The sequence below is a fragment of the Sesamum indicum genome, linkage group LG4 (genome assembly GCF_000512975.1).
Source record: "Sesamum indicum cultivar Zhongzhi No. 13 linkage group LG4, S_indicum_v1.0, whole genome shotgun sequence".
Classification (NCBI taxonomy): Eukaryota; Viridiplantae; Streptophyta; class Magnoliopsida; order Lamiales; family Pedaliaceae; genus Sesamum; species Sesamum indicum.
Window position 1 is genome coordinate 10,835,198 of NC_026148.1, and position 18,478 is coordinate 10,853,675.

An 18,478-nucleotide genomic window follows, 5' to 3' on the forward strand; every position below is an offset into this window, starting at 1 on the left:
CTTGTCGTACGTGTGATTGATGTACGATTTAACAAAAAATGATCAATGAGACTCAGCATCAAACCTGATTTAGACAAGAATTAGTTGAATCACCTGCGCCAGCGTACGAGAATAGTGACATCTATTACGAGTTCTTGATCAGAGTCTTCTTACAATACAACCTGAGAGGTTTCTCGAATTCACGATGAACTTGATGAAAGCCAGACAACAAAATTCGGACACCCCAGAAACACGTTTCTCTCGCTCTCTTGACTTTTTTTTCTTTCTCTTGTAGCGAGTTTAGCTCAAATTACTTTCAAGAACCTCAAGAAATACTCATACATTTATATATACGCCACATATGTATGTATATATTTATACGGAGAAACAACCCTTGAAAAGTATACAGTATTTGTGCAGAATCAACGGTGACTGACCCTCAATCTTGGGAAATTAAGACAGCTGCTCAAAAAGAAACAAGTGGACACAAGTTAGCTTTTGCTGATCAGGTCAATGTTTGCTTGTGTCTGTGTGTATATATATATGTATATGTATGTATATCTATATATATATAGTCATGCATGCGCAGCAGCACATGATCAAATTGATGAAAGGGGTTGTCTTAATTAGGACAAATTAATTACAGAATTAGCATATAATTAATTAATTAATGTTTGTGTAGAAAAGAAGTTAACATGATTAAGAGCATGAAATTCAGACTTCATGTGAGTTGCCATTATGCAGTCAATAGGTTTCTTTTCATGCTTTCTCTGCTCCACATTAAGTGGAGCTTAATCATGTTAACCAGTACTGCGCCGTTTTACTCTTCTTCTTCACCAAAATTTTTACTTAAATCACATTTTATTCAATCACAAGTAATTGTGATATACTTGTCAAATGATTGATCACTTTTTTGAACTACACATCAATCACAGAGTGTGTGTATTGCATTTATTATATAATTAATTTTGGTTCGACCAAATCTAATTTGAATTAGAATTTCTCTTTTGTTGAAGTGCTGATATAATATAAGACAAGTAATTAAATAAAATGAAAAATTATTTTTATTTTTGTTTTACAAATGATTTTAAGGAAACTAATTGGTTAATTATAGGTAGAGGGAATTTAGATTAGCTATATTTAGAGGCTTACAAGAGTAACATTTAAAATTGTCAAAAAAATTGAAATTTGGTTTCGGCGGGCAGTGGGGTTGCCATAAGGGAGACAGCACTGATTTATGTCCCTCCCTGCCTCATGACTCATCCTTATCCCTTTGACTCAACCTAATACCAAAACACAATGATATATAAAGATATACCATCCAAAATTCGTAAGCAAACCAAATTCAATCTAATTAAATTAATTATAAAATAAGTGTAATATATTTATTATATAATTGATTATATTTTTTGAACTGTATATCAATAAACAAATGTATTACACTTATCATATAATAGATTCAAATCCAACCAAACTCGACTTGAATTAAAATTTTTCAAGATACCACCTTCTTTTCACATGCTCTTCTTAAAATGTTAATTTTAAATAAGTTTTCAACGGTTTAAATTTATAATGATGTGGTCACTTAATATAATATTAGAATTCGATCACATAAAAATTCTGTAATTTGAATATTTTTGTCGTAAGGTCTCACGTGTTGGATTTGTACGTGGAAAAATGCATTAAAATATTAATATAAATAAATTCTACTTTCTAACCATTTAATATTTTTAGGTGGAATGGGAGTATAACACCAGTTTTGCCAAATGAAAATACTTGAAGAATTTCTGATACATAGCTCAGTTGTACAACTTTGTGGTGGAAACAAAATTGAACAAGAAGTCCATTCCTACCGTGAATCCTAGTCCCCTAGCGTGGGGGTGGGGCTTGATAACATAGTTGTGAACAACAAGTGCAAACAAAACTCGTCAAGAAATTGCAAAGGGAGAACAAAGGTAAACAAGAAACCATGAAAAAAGGCCAAGATGATTGTCACCTGAAACTGGGGGGAAATGGTATTAAAGTTGTACTGTTTGGATACATAAAGAATGATACTTTCCCCGACAACACAATCGCCTAGACTCCCAACTCTTAAAAAGACATGCTCTATGATATGATTTGAACAATTTGTTGCTTGTTGCTAAATCCTAGTCAACCGAGTTAAACGAAAATGTCGAAAGAAAAGAAATAAAAATCTTGAACCAGTTCAATCCAACATTCTGACAACACAAAGAAATTGATTGCTTCCAGTTCCCATACTTACAGAAGAAACCAGAAAGAAAGCCTAACTCAAACCAGTGATCATTGTAGAGAATACTGCTATCAGAATGATAAAGAGCTTTGAGCATGCAAGTACAGTTGATTCCGAGGAAATCTTCTGAGGCCTGCAAATAAGAATGGCAAGTCAGTAAGTTGGTATTATATCAGAGAGCTTAATGGATTCTGTGTATGTGTTGTTTTGTGCGTGTGAAGTTCTTTAATACTTTTGCATGCGGCTCAGGGCACCGCAATAGAGAGCATTGTCTGGCACAGGCAATTCTGTTTTGTTGTTATGATCTTCCGGATTGATAATTCTCATGTAAGTTTCCTGTCCAAGATACCATCTGTCGAGGTTCTCTGTTCTAAGATTCCAGACGCCAACATTGTCAAGAGATACATAAACAGCAGTCCATCCTCCAGCAAAAACCTGTGCATCAAAAGGAAATATGTTTTGTGAAGTCAATAAGAATTGTGATTAGGACCAAAATCAGCAAAATTGCAGAACGAGGTCTAATCTTCTTGTTAGTTGATGAAAAGAACGAATGAGACAATATCAAGAACTACAAAAAGACCACGTAAATTTTACCTGAACGGTAGAACGAGATATTGCATCCCACTTATTGTATGAACCTCTGTTGTTTTCAGTCCATTCACCATAGCCCATCCTGCAGATCATTACCCTTAGCATAATTGGATCCCAAACGCAGATCCACAAGCAAGTATGGATGAGACTTTAGATTTAGAATATACCCGACAACAAAGAATGAATAACCATCCAGGTGAAATGTTTGCACAATGGTGTCATTGTTCTGCAGTATTATTTCTATGAATCCCTTATATGTAGCATTGATGATGGATCTGTCCACTCTGGGTGACCTGTCAAGGGGCTTACTTGGAAAATCAAGCTTATAAGCACCCTTCACTCTGTATACATCTGCAAGCCTTACTGGTGTATCAGGATTCACAAAGGAAATCCCATTATATGTAGCTCGCAACTTTCCATTAATCCTCACTGGCGGCAGACTTTTGAGCACATAAACATCAGTGACGTTTATTGAACCATAATGGAAGGAACCTTGTGGATTTGGACGAGCTCCACTTGCACTCACATTTTGCCTGATCAATGCGAAAAGACACTTGCATAACATCAAGTTCAGAAAGAAATCCAAATAACAAACTATTACTCGGTAATTGCAAAAGGAGGACAAGAATAAAAATTACAATGGTTTGAACTAGATCTAAATTTATTAACTTACAAATCAAAATTTTCCAATCCATCACCAACAGAAAAAAACTATTTTTCTTGTTAGCATGATAATATCTCATATTTTAGCTGTAATAATCTTCTCACATCCATAAGAGAAATGGTGCTCTTAGTACCCTACACTTGAATTAAAGAAGTTTTGAAGATAAAGATCTTTTACTTACAACATCAAGTATCTCGATAAATTTCAACAGTTGGGTTTATGGAATCCCAGCTCAATAAGTAGCTCACAGTAAGTCTATAACATAGACAACTACACAAACCTGATGGACATGGCCTGGTTTAATGAATATGATGTGTCATAAGCATCATTTGGAGGGTCCGGAAGTGGACCAGCAGCCTTTCCTTTTGAGTTGGAATAGTGCAATATTGCAACACCAGTAACTCTCTGCCAGTGAGATTGGTTCACGAACCTAGCACTTGCGACAATATAATAATCACTGCTCGCATTCTGATCCATGGTAACGAGAAATGAGTAAGACTGCCCAACATGGATATCCAAGCTAGTATAGTTCTGTTGAGATGTATAATAACCCTCTGTTTCTGCCAAAAGCAGATTATGGCTCTGAATTCGAAAATTCAAACAAGTGGAGACTCCAACGTTATGCACCCGAATTCGGTAAGTTTTGCCTGAAATTTTTCACAAATTTTTTCAAACACACAGGAACCTAACATTAAAGAGTAGAATAAATCAAAGGTTACAGAGTAGCTTTTACATTTTCTTTTGGGTAAACAAGAAATGAAAAGATAATATGAGATAGGTTTCCAAGACTGAAATAAATAGACAGTTAACTTCTTCTGTGAAATTCTGAAGATCCAGGTTATTGAATTAGCAGACCCTATCTCAAAACTTACCAGGATGAACATTAATGGTCTCATGCTCAATGCCATCAGGAACAAGTGTGGTGTTGTATCTGTATGGTCCCTTTCCATTAATAAGCACTCCATCCGGCATTCCCAACTCTTTTCCATTGTCAAGGGCCTTTCTTAGTGCCTAAAATTTTGTTGAACAATGATTAAATTATATTGCACTCTGTGAACATGTTCAGAATTGGTATTACCAAGAAAAACAGGCCACAATATGATTGCCTACCGTATGGTTGCGAGTATACCAATCACCAATCATGATTACTATCTCCCCATCAGGAGTATCAAAAGGTAGAGAAATAATCTTGCGATTCATTACAACGAAAGGACCAAATCCACCAGACGCCCTCTGCATGTTCAGTGAAGGGTAGTAAAAGAAGCTACCAATTTGATCCTTGACTTGAAATTGGTAGGTCCAGTTCCATTTTGGGGGTATGGGGCAATTTGTACCCAAAACCCCATCTTGCCATGACGACCGTCGCATCTGGATTCCAGACCTACCACCAAAACAACAACAATCACATCCTTCAAAAGCATTAAATAACAAAAAAAACATCCAAATCTGAGCGGGAGAAACTTTTCTTCAATCTAATAGTGCATACCATGTCATTAGGAGATCTTCATCCAACTTATTCTTGACATTTACCACAACATTGTAATTAGTTGTTACGTTAATAACGGGACCTGGGAATTTCCCATTGACTGCTATAACCTGCAAAATGCAAGCAATAGTACAAAATTTATCATTTTCTGCAAAAATAAAATAAAATAGAGTCAGAGAACAACACGTTCACCTTTAACAAAGTTTGTTATGAACTAGTTCTTCACGTTAGGGAAACAGGATAAATGACAAATTGCAGGCCGAACAAGAAAATGAAAAGTAGCAAAAGGAAACTGAAACGGACAAAAGAGACAAAGAAGAATGAAAATCCAAAATTTGCATTGCGAGTTGACAAATCTTTTGCAAATTAAGACCCAACTAAAAACTCCTAAAAAGGAAAGATGCATTACAGTGCATGCTGAGCCATTACTTGAATTACACAAATTCTTGTCATATTCAAATGTGGTCCCTCAACATCTTTTCAATTAGGTCATCGTCTACTTTTATGTACTACCAAACGAGAGACATAACCGGCGAAAGGAAATCGGTAAAGGCATAAGAAAATGCAAAGGGAAACCAAATGCTGCTAACGTTTATACTCAAAACTCGTGTCAGTAAACATATCCAGCAACTACAGAGATTTAAATACAAGTCCCTGGAAAGCAAGTTACCACGAGAGAGAGAGAGTAGAGAATCCAGAAATGGGAATTCATAACTTCACCAAAAACCCGAACCCGTCTTAATTCCATTCACATCTCTACGCACCGTTCATTCAGAACAAATAAACAAGACAGAAAACAGAACAAACAGAGATGCACCAATTTTCTAAACTCTACTCCACAATACCAAATACAAAAATGAAAAAACTAAATCCTCTCACCTGTTGAGGAACACCAAGAGGAGAAGCAGTAATGTAAGAAAGCTCCATGTCAAAGTAGGCAAACGGGTCCGCCGCCAAACACACTCCCACAACCAAACCAATGCATATCCAATTCAACAAACAAAACGCCCCCATTACTGAGTACTTCGAGAGCAAGAACTTGTTATTCCCAGCCGAGGCTTGCCTTTTTTTGAGTTTCGACAAACAAGATCTCGGGAAACGATTCTGTATAGTTTCTCAAAACACCCAACTCTCAAAAGGGTCCTCCTCTGCTTTTTTCACATGACAAACACCAAATAGTTTCTGCAAAGCCCTCACTCACGCGCGCGCACACACACACACACAGAGAAGCGCAGACACACGCACGGAGAGTGCAGAAAGCGTGTTTCAACCTCCTCTGAAAGCAAGGAAATGAGGAGAGGATACAAGCGGCTCTGCTCTGCGCTGTGCTCTGTTTTCAGTTTCGCCCTAAATGCATTGCTGCCTTTTTGAACTTCTCTACACTCTGTTATGGAAATGTGTGGCGTGATGTGCGTTACTTTACCGGTTACTTGTTGAGCCGGTTGAGCTTTTTGTCAGAAATGAATCTTTGCATAATGTAACTAACTACCATAAACAATTACCAAAAAAAAAGAAACTAATTACCATAAAACCACTTAATTAAAGGATTCAATTCCGCGAAAAATGACTTAGAGAGATTTTATTAAATTCATTTAAATATTTTATAAGTATTTATATTTTATTTGACGTTTTAAATATTTTCGCAATGTTTTTATCTTTTTTTAGAATATCTGATAAAAAAAAATAACTGTTGAACTTGTAAAATGTTACTAAGCTAATGATAATTATGTAATATGGTGAGTGAAGAAGTTTGTAAAGGCTTAAAGATTAAATTAGAACTTTTAAAAAATTAAAAGAATTATAATCTCATAATATCTTTTTTATTTCGTAAACTTTTATCTAAAACAATTTATCAAATTAATATTGTTCCAATATTTTATAAACTTTCAAACATTTCATAAAATATTTTAAAATTTTTATAAACTTGACCAAATACCCTCTTAATTTTATTTTGAATTGCTTACTCACAGGATTATCAAAATCATTACATCATTTTCAAAATGAATTGTTTCTTTCTATAAATATGATGGTATTAGCCATTAGGGACCAAATTTTCGCATAGGCCCTATGTTACCTGCCTTGAGATGTCATCATGTTTGGTGCGGTAGGCTTGTGCGCTTCGGCAATATTGGGTTTTACATTGTGTGATGGAGTGTTAAGTATCATTACCAAAGCTGTAAGTAGTATTTAACATAGTAATTCAGAAATATCGACTGATTGAGATACGTCATACGACTATGCATTACATAATTTCACAATGGGTGGACATGCAAGTCTTAGGTGCAAGATGGGCGTCATTTATCAATTTTTGCCATTGTGTGGGAACTGTTAGTTATTGTCTCGACAACATTGTATGTAAATGTTCAAGATATTATAGGAAAAAATAGATGTATGCACATGATGTGCACACATGGATGATGTTGGGGCCAATGTGAGGTAGACGATACTTGCAGACAGTATAAATGTGCGAAATTCCTCAGCAGACCATAAACAATACGTACGAGATGGGCCTAACAGTCCACATACACAATCGGAAGGCAAGCCAAGTCTTGGTGATTAGATGCATGCTAACAAGAGATAGTTCACTCAGGCGTGTGAGGATCATGTACAGGCAATTGGTTTTGTCTTACCCAAGACAACTACTTACTACATGAGAGTATAGGATTGCAGGCTGGTCCAAAAATGTGGGTGCAATTTTTCTTAGCAGTGCAACATATTGTCTCTTATATGAATCATCCCACCCTTGCACATCTTCTTGGGAATATGAGTAAGTGTTCATTGTGTGCATACAAATTCTTGTATCGACATTATTGTTGCACCTATTTTTAAAAAATATCATGTTTAAATACGTTCTTGTCTGATGTGTACGCTTGAAATATTATAAAAAAAAAATGAAGGTAATATAAAAAACAATTATGATATCTTTATTTCACTAGTATATTTCATACAATAAAAATAATGAAAATGTCAACACACCATTAATATTTTTCTTTGTATTATGCAAAACTATACTCAAAATAGACATTTTCTTATACACAAAAAAAAGGTATTCATGATTTAGTAAATTTATAGTTAAAGAAAGTATTAAATTCATCAATGTTCAACTTAAATAATATTATAGATCTCACTTAAGATTACCGAAATTCTATATTATTGATTGCTAAATCTCCTAATAAAAAAAGAGATAGATTTCTAAAATATTTGAAGAAATTGCAATATTGGAGTAGCATAAAATTCTTGATTCGGTTATTTTTAATCAAACTCGAGAGATACGTTTCTATATCTTAAATGCAAAACTTAAAAAGTAATTAAGAGAGATGTACTTTTTTTAATTATTATTTTAATTGGAAAAGGCAACCGGCTGTAGCCAGTCCCCCCTCCCGCCCATTTAACGTCCAGAATTTCTGCAACGCTTTCACATTTGGAATTCCGTGGGCCCCACTTCTCGTTATGCGGGCCCACATAACTCCAGGAAAGGTTATCCACTTCCATATTTGCTATGTCCCCACCCACCAATTTCCCACAGTTGACATTTAATTCCTCTACTTCCCTTGCCTCCCTAAACGCCAAGCTTGTATGTCTATTTTTTTTTATTAAACACCTATTTATTATATTATTTAATATATTTAAATATAAAATATTAATTTAATATATTAATAATTTAAATAGATTAATACGTTTGAACGAGACAAATAGACAACAGACTATTATAAAAAGAGGCATACATTCATATTTATAGGATCAGACTCACAATTTTATAATTGTGAGGTCTTAATCTTATACTTAATTGAATAATGCCGTATTCCCCAATATATTTAGTTTTTTTTCCTTTCATTTCTCTTTCTTTTTCTTTTAAAAAGCACGAGTGAGTATACTGTATTAATATAATAAATCCATACAGAATAAAAAAAAATACAGAGAATAAATTGCATCTTTTAAAATAATTAAACATTGATGGAAATATTTTCTATTAATGAAGATATGATAATTTATTTAATAATAATATAATTATTATTATTATTATTATTATTATTATGATTTCATTAGATTATAGCGTTGGATAAACCTCAATACATTTAATTAAGATGCTTTATCTTTAAATACATCAATCACAAGTCTGGTTGTTGTTTAAAACTCATTTCAATTTCATCAATTACGTTCTCTCGAGTTTAGCCCTAACTCGACTATCGGGACTTTTTAGATGATGCACCTCTCAATTTTTCTAATAACGTCGAGTGTGTTGACTGTTTGTGTTGTAAGTCATCTCATTTAATCAGTCAGGTGCAAGGAGAACCGTTCATCATATTCCTAAGCATGCTTTGACAACATCAAAGTACCTCATACTTCATTTGTTGTTACGTTTTACACTCGTTTCTATATTTAGGGAGAGGGGTGATTCCATGCTATTCATATTGACAGCATAATTCACATGAATTTGTGAATTATTAAATTAAAACATAAAAAATAAAAAAAAAATAATAAACATTATCATATGTGACCAAACAATGTACAATGTAGGTAGGTCGCTACCCAACTCCCAATATTTAGACAAAATGATGAGATAAAGTAGTCAAATTTTCGGACATCATCATGCCCGGGAAAAAAAGAAAGAAAGAAATGAATAAATAAATAATAACAGAAAAAATACCCACCAATAAACAAAAGATCACATGGATTTTGGTGAAAACAAATAAAATTTAAATGGGTGAATATAATTAGAATGGGGACGTGATTATAGCCGTGATTTAGAATTGAATGAAATGTCATTTAACAAACATTAGTAGGTGTAATCATATCATCATCTCACACATGTAAAACAATCATTAGTTTCTCACTATTTGATTTTGATGTTTGCACAAGTTCCATATTAATTATAGTTGGGAGCTTGTTTATAAATTCGATTAATGTTTATAAATAATTTTTTGTCGTTTAATATATATAGGCGAGCTTGAAACGCTGCTTTTCGCGCGTCTAATTTGAAATATTATTATATAATTAACAAAAAAAAAGAAATTAGAAAGGAAAAAAGAGTAATTAGAAGTTGAATTTTGAAAAGGTTCCTTGACGGAGCAGCAATTTGTGTGTAATGTGGAGTTGTGAAAGCCGATGAAGATGAATGTGAAAAGATGCGGAAAATTAAAACATTGAAGTACTTTCCAAGTAATTTCATGCTTTGCTTCCTCATCTCTCTATTTTCAAAATTTATATATATTTTGTAATTTTTTTTTAATTTTTTGCCAAAATAAATTTTCAATAAAAGATTATATCTGTCAACGATGTCTAACTTAATCTGCGAAGTTGAAACCTTATGATATGTTCGAGTCCCATTAATATGTGGGGATATTAATTAGTCTATTTTAATAGTAGTTATTGGTTTACTGTAAGTCTGTAACAGGAGTTCTTGGTTAGTCACAAATACTTAATATTGATGCTGATAATGACGTATATTGATCAGACGATTTATAGAATTTGATTATATTAGTAAAAAATTGAATCAAAATTCATATTTATTTCTGATTGACTTACCACTGATTTATTGCAGGCCAAACAGACCTTTTCTGATCAAACTATCCTCATAAGGGTTAAATGTAATTCCTCAAATATAATAGTGCGTGTGAAGATGTATAAGAGTAGTTTGATCAGAAAAGATTTATTTAACATGTAATAAGTTTGAATAAATCAATTGGAGGGGAATATAATTTTTTATTCCATATTTTATATTATTATTGTAAGTGAATTATGTGAATTTTGATTAAAAAATTAAATTTTAAAAAAGAATGATATAATTATTAAAAAAAGAAAAGAAAAAGAGAAAAATAACTACATCCATCCAAATCCAATCACAACCTCAGTGAAACAGTGACGTGTTCGAACAAAAGGAATGTATAGAGGAGGATTTGCAATCTGGGATTCCTTTTCCTTTTGATTTATTAATTATTAATATTGCTTAAAAAGACAAAAAACAGAGCGGAGACAGAAATCCTCGGAAACAATAATCAAATCTCAAAAACAGACAACCAATCGAAAATTGTGGCAGAAAAAGAAGAATTCAAGTTAATACATTATTTTTGTCATCTCAATAAAGAGAAAAGCAATTGGGCAGACACACACTCATGCTAACTAATTTACGAGTTTTAACGGTCATAACGCCACCCACCCACCCTCTGAATTTTCGGATTTTGTTGCTCAAGAAACAAGAATTTGATTTTTGTGGATCCAATGCTCTCAAATTTTAACTTTCTTACCATGGTAATATGTAGTACTTGGTTTTGCAATAATTTAATTATTTGTGGGAATCATATTTTTAGTCTAAAAATCTCAACTTTTTTTCGAGTTTGAAAGAATTTAAAGGATGACAACTCTAATTTTGTTATTTCTCTTTTCTTGTCAAAAGTTGTAGTTACAAATCCTCTAAATACAAAGCATATGTCTCTTATATGTCAGAATTTTCTCTAATACGTCCCAACTTAATGGCCATGTGAGTATCACGCGGTCACTCCATCAAATATTCAATAATAAGACGAAAAGTGACAAATATTCCAAGTTATTATTCTTAAAGTGAGAATATCGTAATTATTGGGATCAAAAGTCAACAAATACTACGTTATGGGACAAAAATGATAAATTTCTGTGAGAGGCACGTGCATCTTTTCCTTCTAAAACGCGCACGTAACAGTCATGTGAGTCTCACATGGTCATTCCCGTCAATTATTTAACAATTAAACTATAGGTGGGACAAAATATATTATATTATTCTTAAAGTCATATTTTTATAATTATTAAAATCAAAAGTAGATAATGTCTAAGTTATGAGATCAAAAATAATATCGTAGCTTAAATTTTTAAAAGTTTTTCATATTTGTGTTTTATTTGTATTCATGCATCATAGCTTCTAACATATCTTGATATTGCAACTTAATTTGAAAGAAAAGAATCCCATTCCCACACATTGTTCTCCTTTCCTTTTAGATTTTTTCTTTTTTTCTTTTTTGGTAAAGATATGGATCTTTCTTGGGTCCGGCAACACAAAGACTTAAATACAACATTTTCCACTTCTTTTAATCATAACACGAAGCACTCATCCGTAATTCAGGGAAAGATGTTACCTCTTTAAAACAAAAATTCTACCAAATTAAGGTAATTTTATTTCAAGAACATGTACAAAGTTACTACACCACAACCTCATCTCATCTGAAGGGTTCGCCAAAACTTTTATTACAGCTCAACTATATTATATATAAACCCTCGAATAATAAAAATAAAACAAATGAACGCTCGTAGTGGGCCTTAAATATGCAACAATTTGATGCCAAGAATGAAGGAATCATATCCGAAAATTGGAGTTCATCACAGCTGATCAAAGGGGAAGGGTCGGATATCGGCAGAGTCCATTTTCCATATCTTGACCGAAGCAGTCACACTGAGTCCCGTGGCGTTGTTGAACAAGAACACTCGTGCTGCACGGCCGATGGCCTTCGTGGGGTAAACTCGTGACGTGATTACTGTTCTTCCTCCTTGAGCAAAGCTCTCGACGATGGAGTGATCGACCTGAAAATCTTACGTTTACTTATGTATCGTAGTGATTAAGGTGAACAACTTGATGATGCATGTAATGTCGAGGTGGTTTTCGGAGGAATAGAAGGAGACGTACCAGTGATCTGATAGATAGCTTTTCATGTTGCAGCAGGGGGACTTTGCTGCCGTAAACTATTTTGTCAACATCGGCAGCTTTGGACGACCTACAATGATCCAATGTACATGTTGTTACAAATGATTTTTGGTCACAAGTTTCATATAGACAAGAACACTGGTTGCTGATGCAACCATGATTGACAAGCCTCGGAAGTTGGAACAACAATTCAAACATGGGAATTGGGATTGCCAGTTTAGATGTAAAGAAAATGTAAGAAGGGTTGATTACACCGATACCGGTTATAGATAATTAATGATTATTAATGAGTGTAGCACTGATTATACTAAATACTGAGCAAATGAAAGAAATTAACCTCAACTCATCGGCACAAAAATGAGTGACGGCCTTGCCATTAGTCCCTTTTGCAATGTAGAAGTAGATGGGAGTAAGCTCAGACAGCGTGTCGTCGGCAAGAACAACAATGCCGAACGGTCCTAAGATTCCCCTATTAGCAGCACCACCACTGGTAGGACAGTCGTAACCGGTATCTGCCTCAGCAGTCGCCTCATCAACTGTCTCTTTATGAACTTCGAATGAGGCAACTATGTCTAGCTGCAACACACTCAAAACAGCTCCTCTATGAATCCAAATGGTTAAGAAAGCAAAACTCTGATCATGTACATTTTTGGACCATTAGACAAACCTCTGATGCTGAGTCGACCGCTAGTGGTACAACTGATCCTGGTCCAAGCCTCACATCATTAAACTCAAAACTGTCTGATCTCAAGCTCTCGACTTCCTCGACTGGCCATTGAAGTATGTTGCTGCCTGTCTTTTGGTCGAACACGACTGTCCTAGGTATAGACTGTGTGAAAGCGGTCACTATGATTAATTAATGCTATGCAGAGATGATCAGTCTTACCAAAAAATATTCATGCAAGTACTAAATCTTTGAACACCAAGCTTTTTGCCTTGTCCATATTATACAGGGACAGATATCTTAGTAGGTCGTGAGGCTCGTCAATCTTGAGATATTACAATCAAAAGGTTGAATTATCAAAAAGTTGAGGGGCAAAAAGGAAAAATGAGTAGGGATGAATTGTACCTGAACACAAGCCCATCCTTTCAAGAGATCAAGTTCTTCAGCATCAGTTTCTCTAATCCAACCCCACAAGATTCTCCTTTGCTTATTCTGGTCATAAAATGTCTTTGATGCATAGTATTTTCCATAATCATACCTCAACCCGATTCCCACATCCAAATCCGGGTCATCAGGGGTCCACTTGTTCTTGATCGGGTCATAGGTTCCAAGAGCATAATAATCGTTCTTATCATCGTCTAAACTTGCTTTCAAGACATGCTTAATACCCGGCCCATTTGCAGAAGTGTCCAGCCCATTTTCCTCCGTCAAAGAAACCGGATAAAAGTCAATACACTCCCACATACCCGTACCCGGGACTTGATGCAAGTACCCGTCCAACAACTCATACTTTATAAAGTCCTTGGTTTCGTAAACAAGTGATATACCCGTTTTGTCGACCTTCGAACCAATTGTTATACGCCATTTGTCACCATCTGGACTCAGCCAAGCGGTCGTCGGGTCCCTGAAGTCCTTAAGGCCAATGCCGGGTGGAGGTACCAAGACCGGGTTATTCGGGTCCTTGACCCATTCAAGAAGGAGGGGATCCGATAAGTTGGCGGGGTATGCTAGACACTGCACCTGCACAACATCGTAGGTGTCTCCGGTGTACAACATAATGATCCGACCATCAGGGAGGATTGTCGCGGACCCGGTCCACACTCCATTGATATCATACCATTGATCAGGCACCATGGCGTAGGGGAGGTGGAGCCAGTGGATCAGGTCCCTTGATACAGCATGGCCCCATGTAATATTGCCCCAAACAGCTGAATCTGGATTGTATTGATAGAACAAGTGGTACCATCCATTGTAGTATAATGGACCTGATTTTTAGACATGCACAATTTGTTACATTTGGTATTTGTCATTTTCATTCACATGAAAATCTGCTAACACATCTTGTCATGATTGCTACACATCTAAGGGTTCATGTGGTGATCAAAATGCTAACTCAAAACTTCATTTTTTTATTAAAAATAAAATAAACTTAATGGGTTCACTTCTCGTCACACCTACTAGATAGGACATTATATATCACTTACAAGGATACTTACATAGTCTTTATCAATACAGTCCTTACATCATTAGAAAAATCGAACACAACATTCTAATAGAAAGTAGTATGTTCCTAGCAGTTGAACCAACATCCTCAACTATCACTTTTAGTGTGATCAATATTGTGAAATTCTATATCGAATCAAATTCAAATTACAATTTCAAATAGATGAACATCCATTTGAAAATATCATATCATGTTCCAGATATAATATAATTCTCTTATATTGTGTTCCATTTAATGGATTTAGAGATCAAATCCATAATATTAATCCATCCAACTTGTTTGGATTATTTCATGCTATAAAGGATCTGAAGCATTAAATTTTCATTTTGAATTATATTTTTTAACATTTGAAATATTTAATTTAAATCATTCCCTCAAATCCAAGTTCTTCATATGTCCTCAATAATTTAAATTTACCTAACAAATTCCAAGACAAAAAAGTTCGTGTCTAGAAAGCGAACTTAATTTCCACATAAATAACTCCCTCAAGAAGTACAAAATCAGACATTCTTATCACACACGCTATATCCACGTGTGTATTGCATACCATTTTAATTTCAATTTAATTATATTTTTAATTTAAAAAATATAACACCACGTATCAAACACTCATTGTTGTAACAACAATGTGTAATAAAAGATCCAGAGTGTTGTTAAAATTATGTCAAGGCCACAGTTTAGATTCACCTAATCAAATTGAAGGGACAAATAACGTGCAGGTCAAAGACGCTAAGTGAAGATGATTATACAGAAATCAACAGACCAACATCAAATCAAACACGTAATTCCATTCCTGCCGTACCTAATCTCACATTCAACATAAAGACACTTCTGCCAATTTTTTTACTAGTCCTGTGTTCAAATCAATCAAACATTACCATTGTCTCGATCGCCGCCAACCTCATTAAACTAATGTCTGAAATTAAGAATGTTCAGTGTTCTTTATGTGAATATTTGTCCATATAGCTATGATATTCAATTATAAATAAAACATATATATAGTTAATGATAATTTTAATTAAACATTACCTTAATCATGATCGTTCGTTCTGAGAGTACTAATTATGACATTTTCTCCTCTAATCATGTGTGCCGAATAATTTCGTTACTTCTAGAAAGGCGGGCTGAAACCTTTTTTTTCAATGGTGTAGTTGTAATTATAATTCTATCTTGACATTTCAGCATTTCAACTAAAACTACTTTAATGGTTATAGCACAAAATTATACAAAATTTTTATTTGAAATTTGTCATAAATCACATTAAATATTTTCAACTGATCAGGAAACATGAAACGTTGTCCGGAAAAAATAAAAGTGCAAATTTTTATGTCTTGGAACTTCTTTTATAATTGAACACTAGTTATCAATGATAACTCCAAAATTTTACGTGTAATGTTTCAGCAAATATGATACATAAATTACCACAATTCATATATAATTAAATAGTTAATCAAGTAAAATACCATGTATAAAAATATTCCAATTTTAGTTTAAATATTACTATATGATAATCTAATAGTTAAAAATCAAAGTTGGACCAATTGAAATTCCAAGAAGCAGATTGATGAATGATGGAGAGACAAGATTTGACAGAGGCACGAGGGGAATGGGCGATGGAGTGGATAACTCTAACGTGGATCTCATCTATACCTCCCAATAATCTTGGCCCCTTATATCATTGCTCCATCACTAATAATTATAGCTCCAATTATTGCTCTCAAATATGACTTGCTGCATATTATATATATATATATATATAATTTTTACCGTAATTTTGATCACGTAATCATAAGTGTTTAGTGTTTTTATGCTTAAAAAACATGAAATTTCAATTTAATCCATTATTTTTATAAATTTTGCAATTTAAAGGATGTATTTTGCTGGAAAGAATACTTATAAGTCATATATATATATATGTATCCTCAAATTTAAATTGGTAGATGACGTACACCAGCTAATTTCAGAGAGATTTAGAATTTTTGCTAAAATATATTCTCAAATTGTGAAATTTACAAAATTAAAAGACCAAATCACAAGTTTTATTTTTTAAAAAATTAAAATGCCAAATACTTCTAATTACATAACCAAAATTGCAATGAAAACCCCCCTCTCTCTCTATATGTATACGTATACTCTCTCTCTATATACATATATATATATATATATACTTTTCTAATGTTTTATTAAATTAAAAATAAAATAGCATAATGGAAAAACCTGGAAATTTCTCATATGCGCTTTTACTACACATATATCTTTTAGCAGTTTCAGGAAATGGATGTTTGACTTGCTGTAATTAATTAATTAATTAATATTACCCCATTTTCAAGAAAATTAAACACGAAAATGAGTTGAGATTTGAACCACTTACCATCAGGATCTGTTCAGCAAAACCAGCCGGTCAGCCCCAGACATCAATGTAATAAGACCCAGAAAAAAAAAATCAGAAATATTTTACGTGGATATATATATATATAATTACAAGAAAATTAATTAAAAAGTAATTTTCGATATTTACCGTTCATCCAATTCTTCTCAGGTTGAAAATGGTAAGCCGTCTTCTGCCACGACAGCATGACATTGGTCCAAGCGAAGCTTAAATTCCCGCCACTGACTCGCCGGAAAGCCTTCTCCGACACCCCTTGCTCCACCCCTCTTGACGGCGGCTCAGCCAGAGGTCTCGCCGGAGAGAAAGAATAAGTGGGAGTTGAAGGGCTTTGATAGCTGTCTTCATTGAGTTTAGGTTGAGGGTCGGGTTCTTGCTTGATGATCAGAAGAATCAAGGACAGCAGAAAGAAACATGTAAACAAAATGGTGGCGAGGAGCTTCTTGGTCCTTGGCTGCGCCTCCGCTGGAGGGTCGCCGGGGATGGGGGAGTAGGAGGTGGCGCTTTCGAGGTCATGCGGTGGTGAGGCGGAGGAGGCGGTCGCCATCAGGTGGTGGTGGTGGTGGTGGTGGTTGGAGGGAGTTCAATGCAAGTTCAGTTTGATGTATATATATATAGTAGCAGAAGCACATGATTGGATAAGTGTGTGTGTGACTTGGAATTTTCTGTTTACATAAATAAATCGTGAGTTATAAATAATATTATTATTGCTATAATGAATTATTTTTTAATTTTAATTTTATATTAGAAAGGATCGGTAGGAGATACAGACACGTCTGCAATAAAAATGACCGGAGATTTGTCCATTTTTCTTTATCAAGTGATTTGGATTAATTAGAGCAATTAATACGATGATGCGTGTGTAAATAAAAAATAATAATATTTTTATGTTTTTGATTATAATCATATATTCATAAAAGAAAAATTAATAAGCAAAATATGTTTTCTTAATAGATTCAATAATAAAATTAGGGATAGTTCCACCTTCCACCCCTAGAGTTTAGTTTAATTACACATTGACCTTTTATGATTTGATAAATTACATTTAACATTCTTGATTTTAGTTTCAGTCTAACAAATAGGATAATTTGATTTTAAAAGAAAAAATATTTGACCTGCAAGAATAGTAATACGTCAATCATTTTATTCAACTTTTTTGTTAATATCAGTAAATTTAATGAATTTTGACTAATGTATGATTTATTTGTTAGACAAAAACAGATATTAAGGGTATTAGATGTAATTTTTCAAATTACATGGGATTCACATATAATTATATCAAAT

At 33.9% G+C, this 18,478-nt stretch overlaps 2 protein-coding genes across 2 annotated transcripts; both read right to left on the reverse strand.

The window, feature by feature from the left end:
- LOC105160591 (monocopper oxidase-like protein SKU5) lies at positions 1,969–6,337 on the reverse strand. Its single transcript, XM_011078034.2, has 9 exons — positions 5,851–6,337; positions 4,972–5,081; positions 4,596–4,866; positions 4,358–4,496; positions 3,766–4,132; positions 2,989–3,354; positions 2,825–2,903; positions 2,463–2,665; positions 1,969–2,363 (listed from the first exon to the last, which is right to left on the reverse strand). The coding sequence occupies exons 1-9, from the start codon at positions 5,983–5,985 to the stop codon at positions 2,264–2,266; spliced, it is 1,770 nt and encodes a 589-aa protein (XP_011076336.1). The 5' UTR covers positions 5,986–6,337; the 3' UTR covers positions 1,969–2,263.
- LOC105160592 (beta-fructofuranosidase, soluble isoenzyme I-like) lies at positions 12,094–17,797 on the reverse strand. The gene is made up of 7 exons (XM_011078035.2): positions 17,327–17,797; positions 17,180–17,188; positions 13,710–14,569; positions 13,308–13,469; positions 12,978–13,216; positions 12,623–12,710; positions 12,094–12,519 (listed from the first exon to the last, which is right to left on the reverse strand). Exons 1-7 carry the CDS (start codon positions 17,739–17,741, stop codon positions 12,319–12,321), a joined length of 1,974 nt encoding a protein of 657 aa, XP_011076337.1. The 5' UTR covers positions 17,742–17,797; the 3' UTR covers positions 12,094–12,318.

What these genes read in the sequence shown, in the direction of transcription:
- LOC105160591 (XM_011078034.2), bottom strand. Translation starts at nt 5,985, where the DNA reads ATGGGGGCGTTTTGTTTGTTGAATTGGATATGCATTGGTTTGGTTGTG. An exon ending in GAAGATCTCCTAATGACATG is followed by an intron (nt 4,867 to 4,971) that starts GTATGCACTATT and finishes TTTTGGTGGTAG; the next exon opens with GTCTGGAATCCAGATGCGAC. An exon ending in TATTCATTCTTTGTTGTCGG is followed by an intron (nt 2,904 to 2,988) that starts GTATATTCTAAA and finishes AATGATCTGCAG; the next exon opens with GATGGGCTATGGTGAATGGA.
- LOC105160592 (XM_011078035.2), bottom strand. Translation starts at nt 17,741, where the DNA reads ATGGCGACCGCCTCCTCCGCCTCACCACCGCATGACCTCGAAAGCGCC. An exon ending in AAGGATGGGCTTGTGTTCAG is followed by an intron (nt 13,470 to 13,709) that starts GTACAATTCATC and finishes GCTTTCACACAG; the next exon opens with TCTATACCTAGGACAGTCGT. An exon ending in AGCTATCTATCAGATCACTG is followed by an intron (nt 12,520 to 12,622) that starts GTACGTCTCCTT and finishes TAAGATTTTCAG; the next exon opens with GTCGATCACTCCATCGTCGA.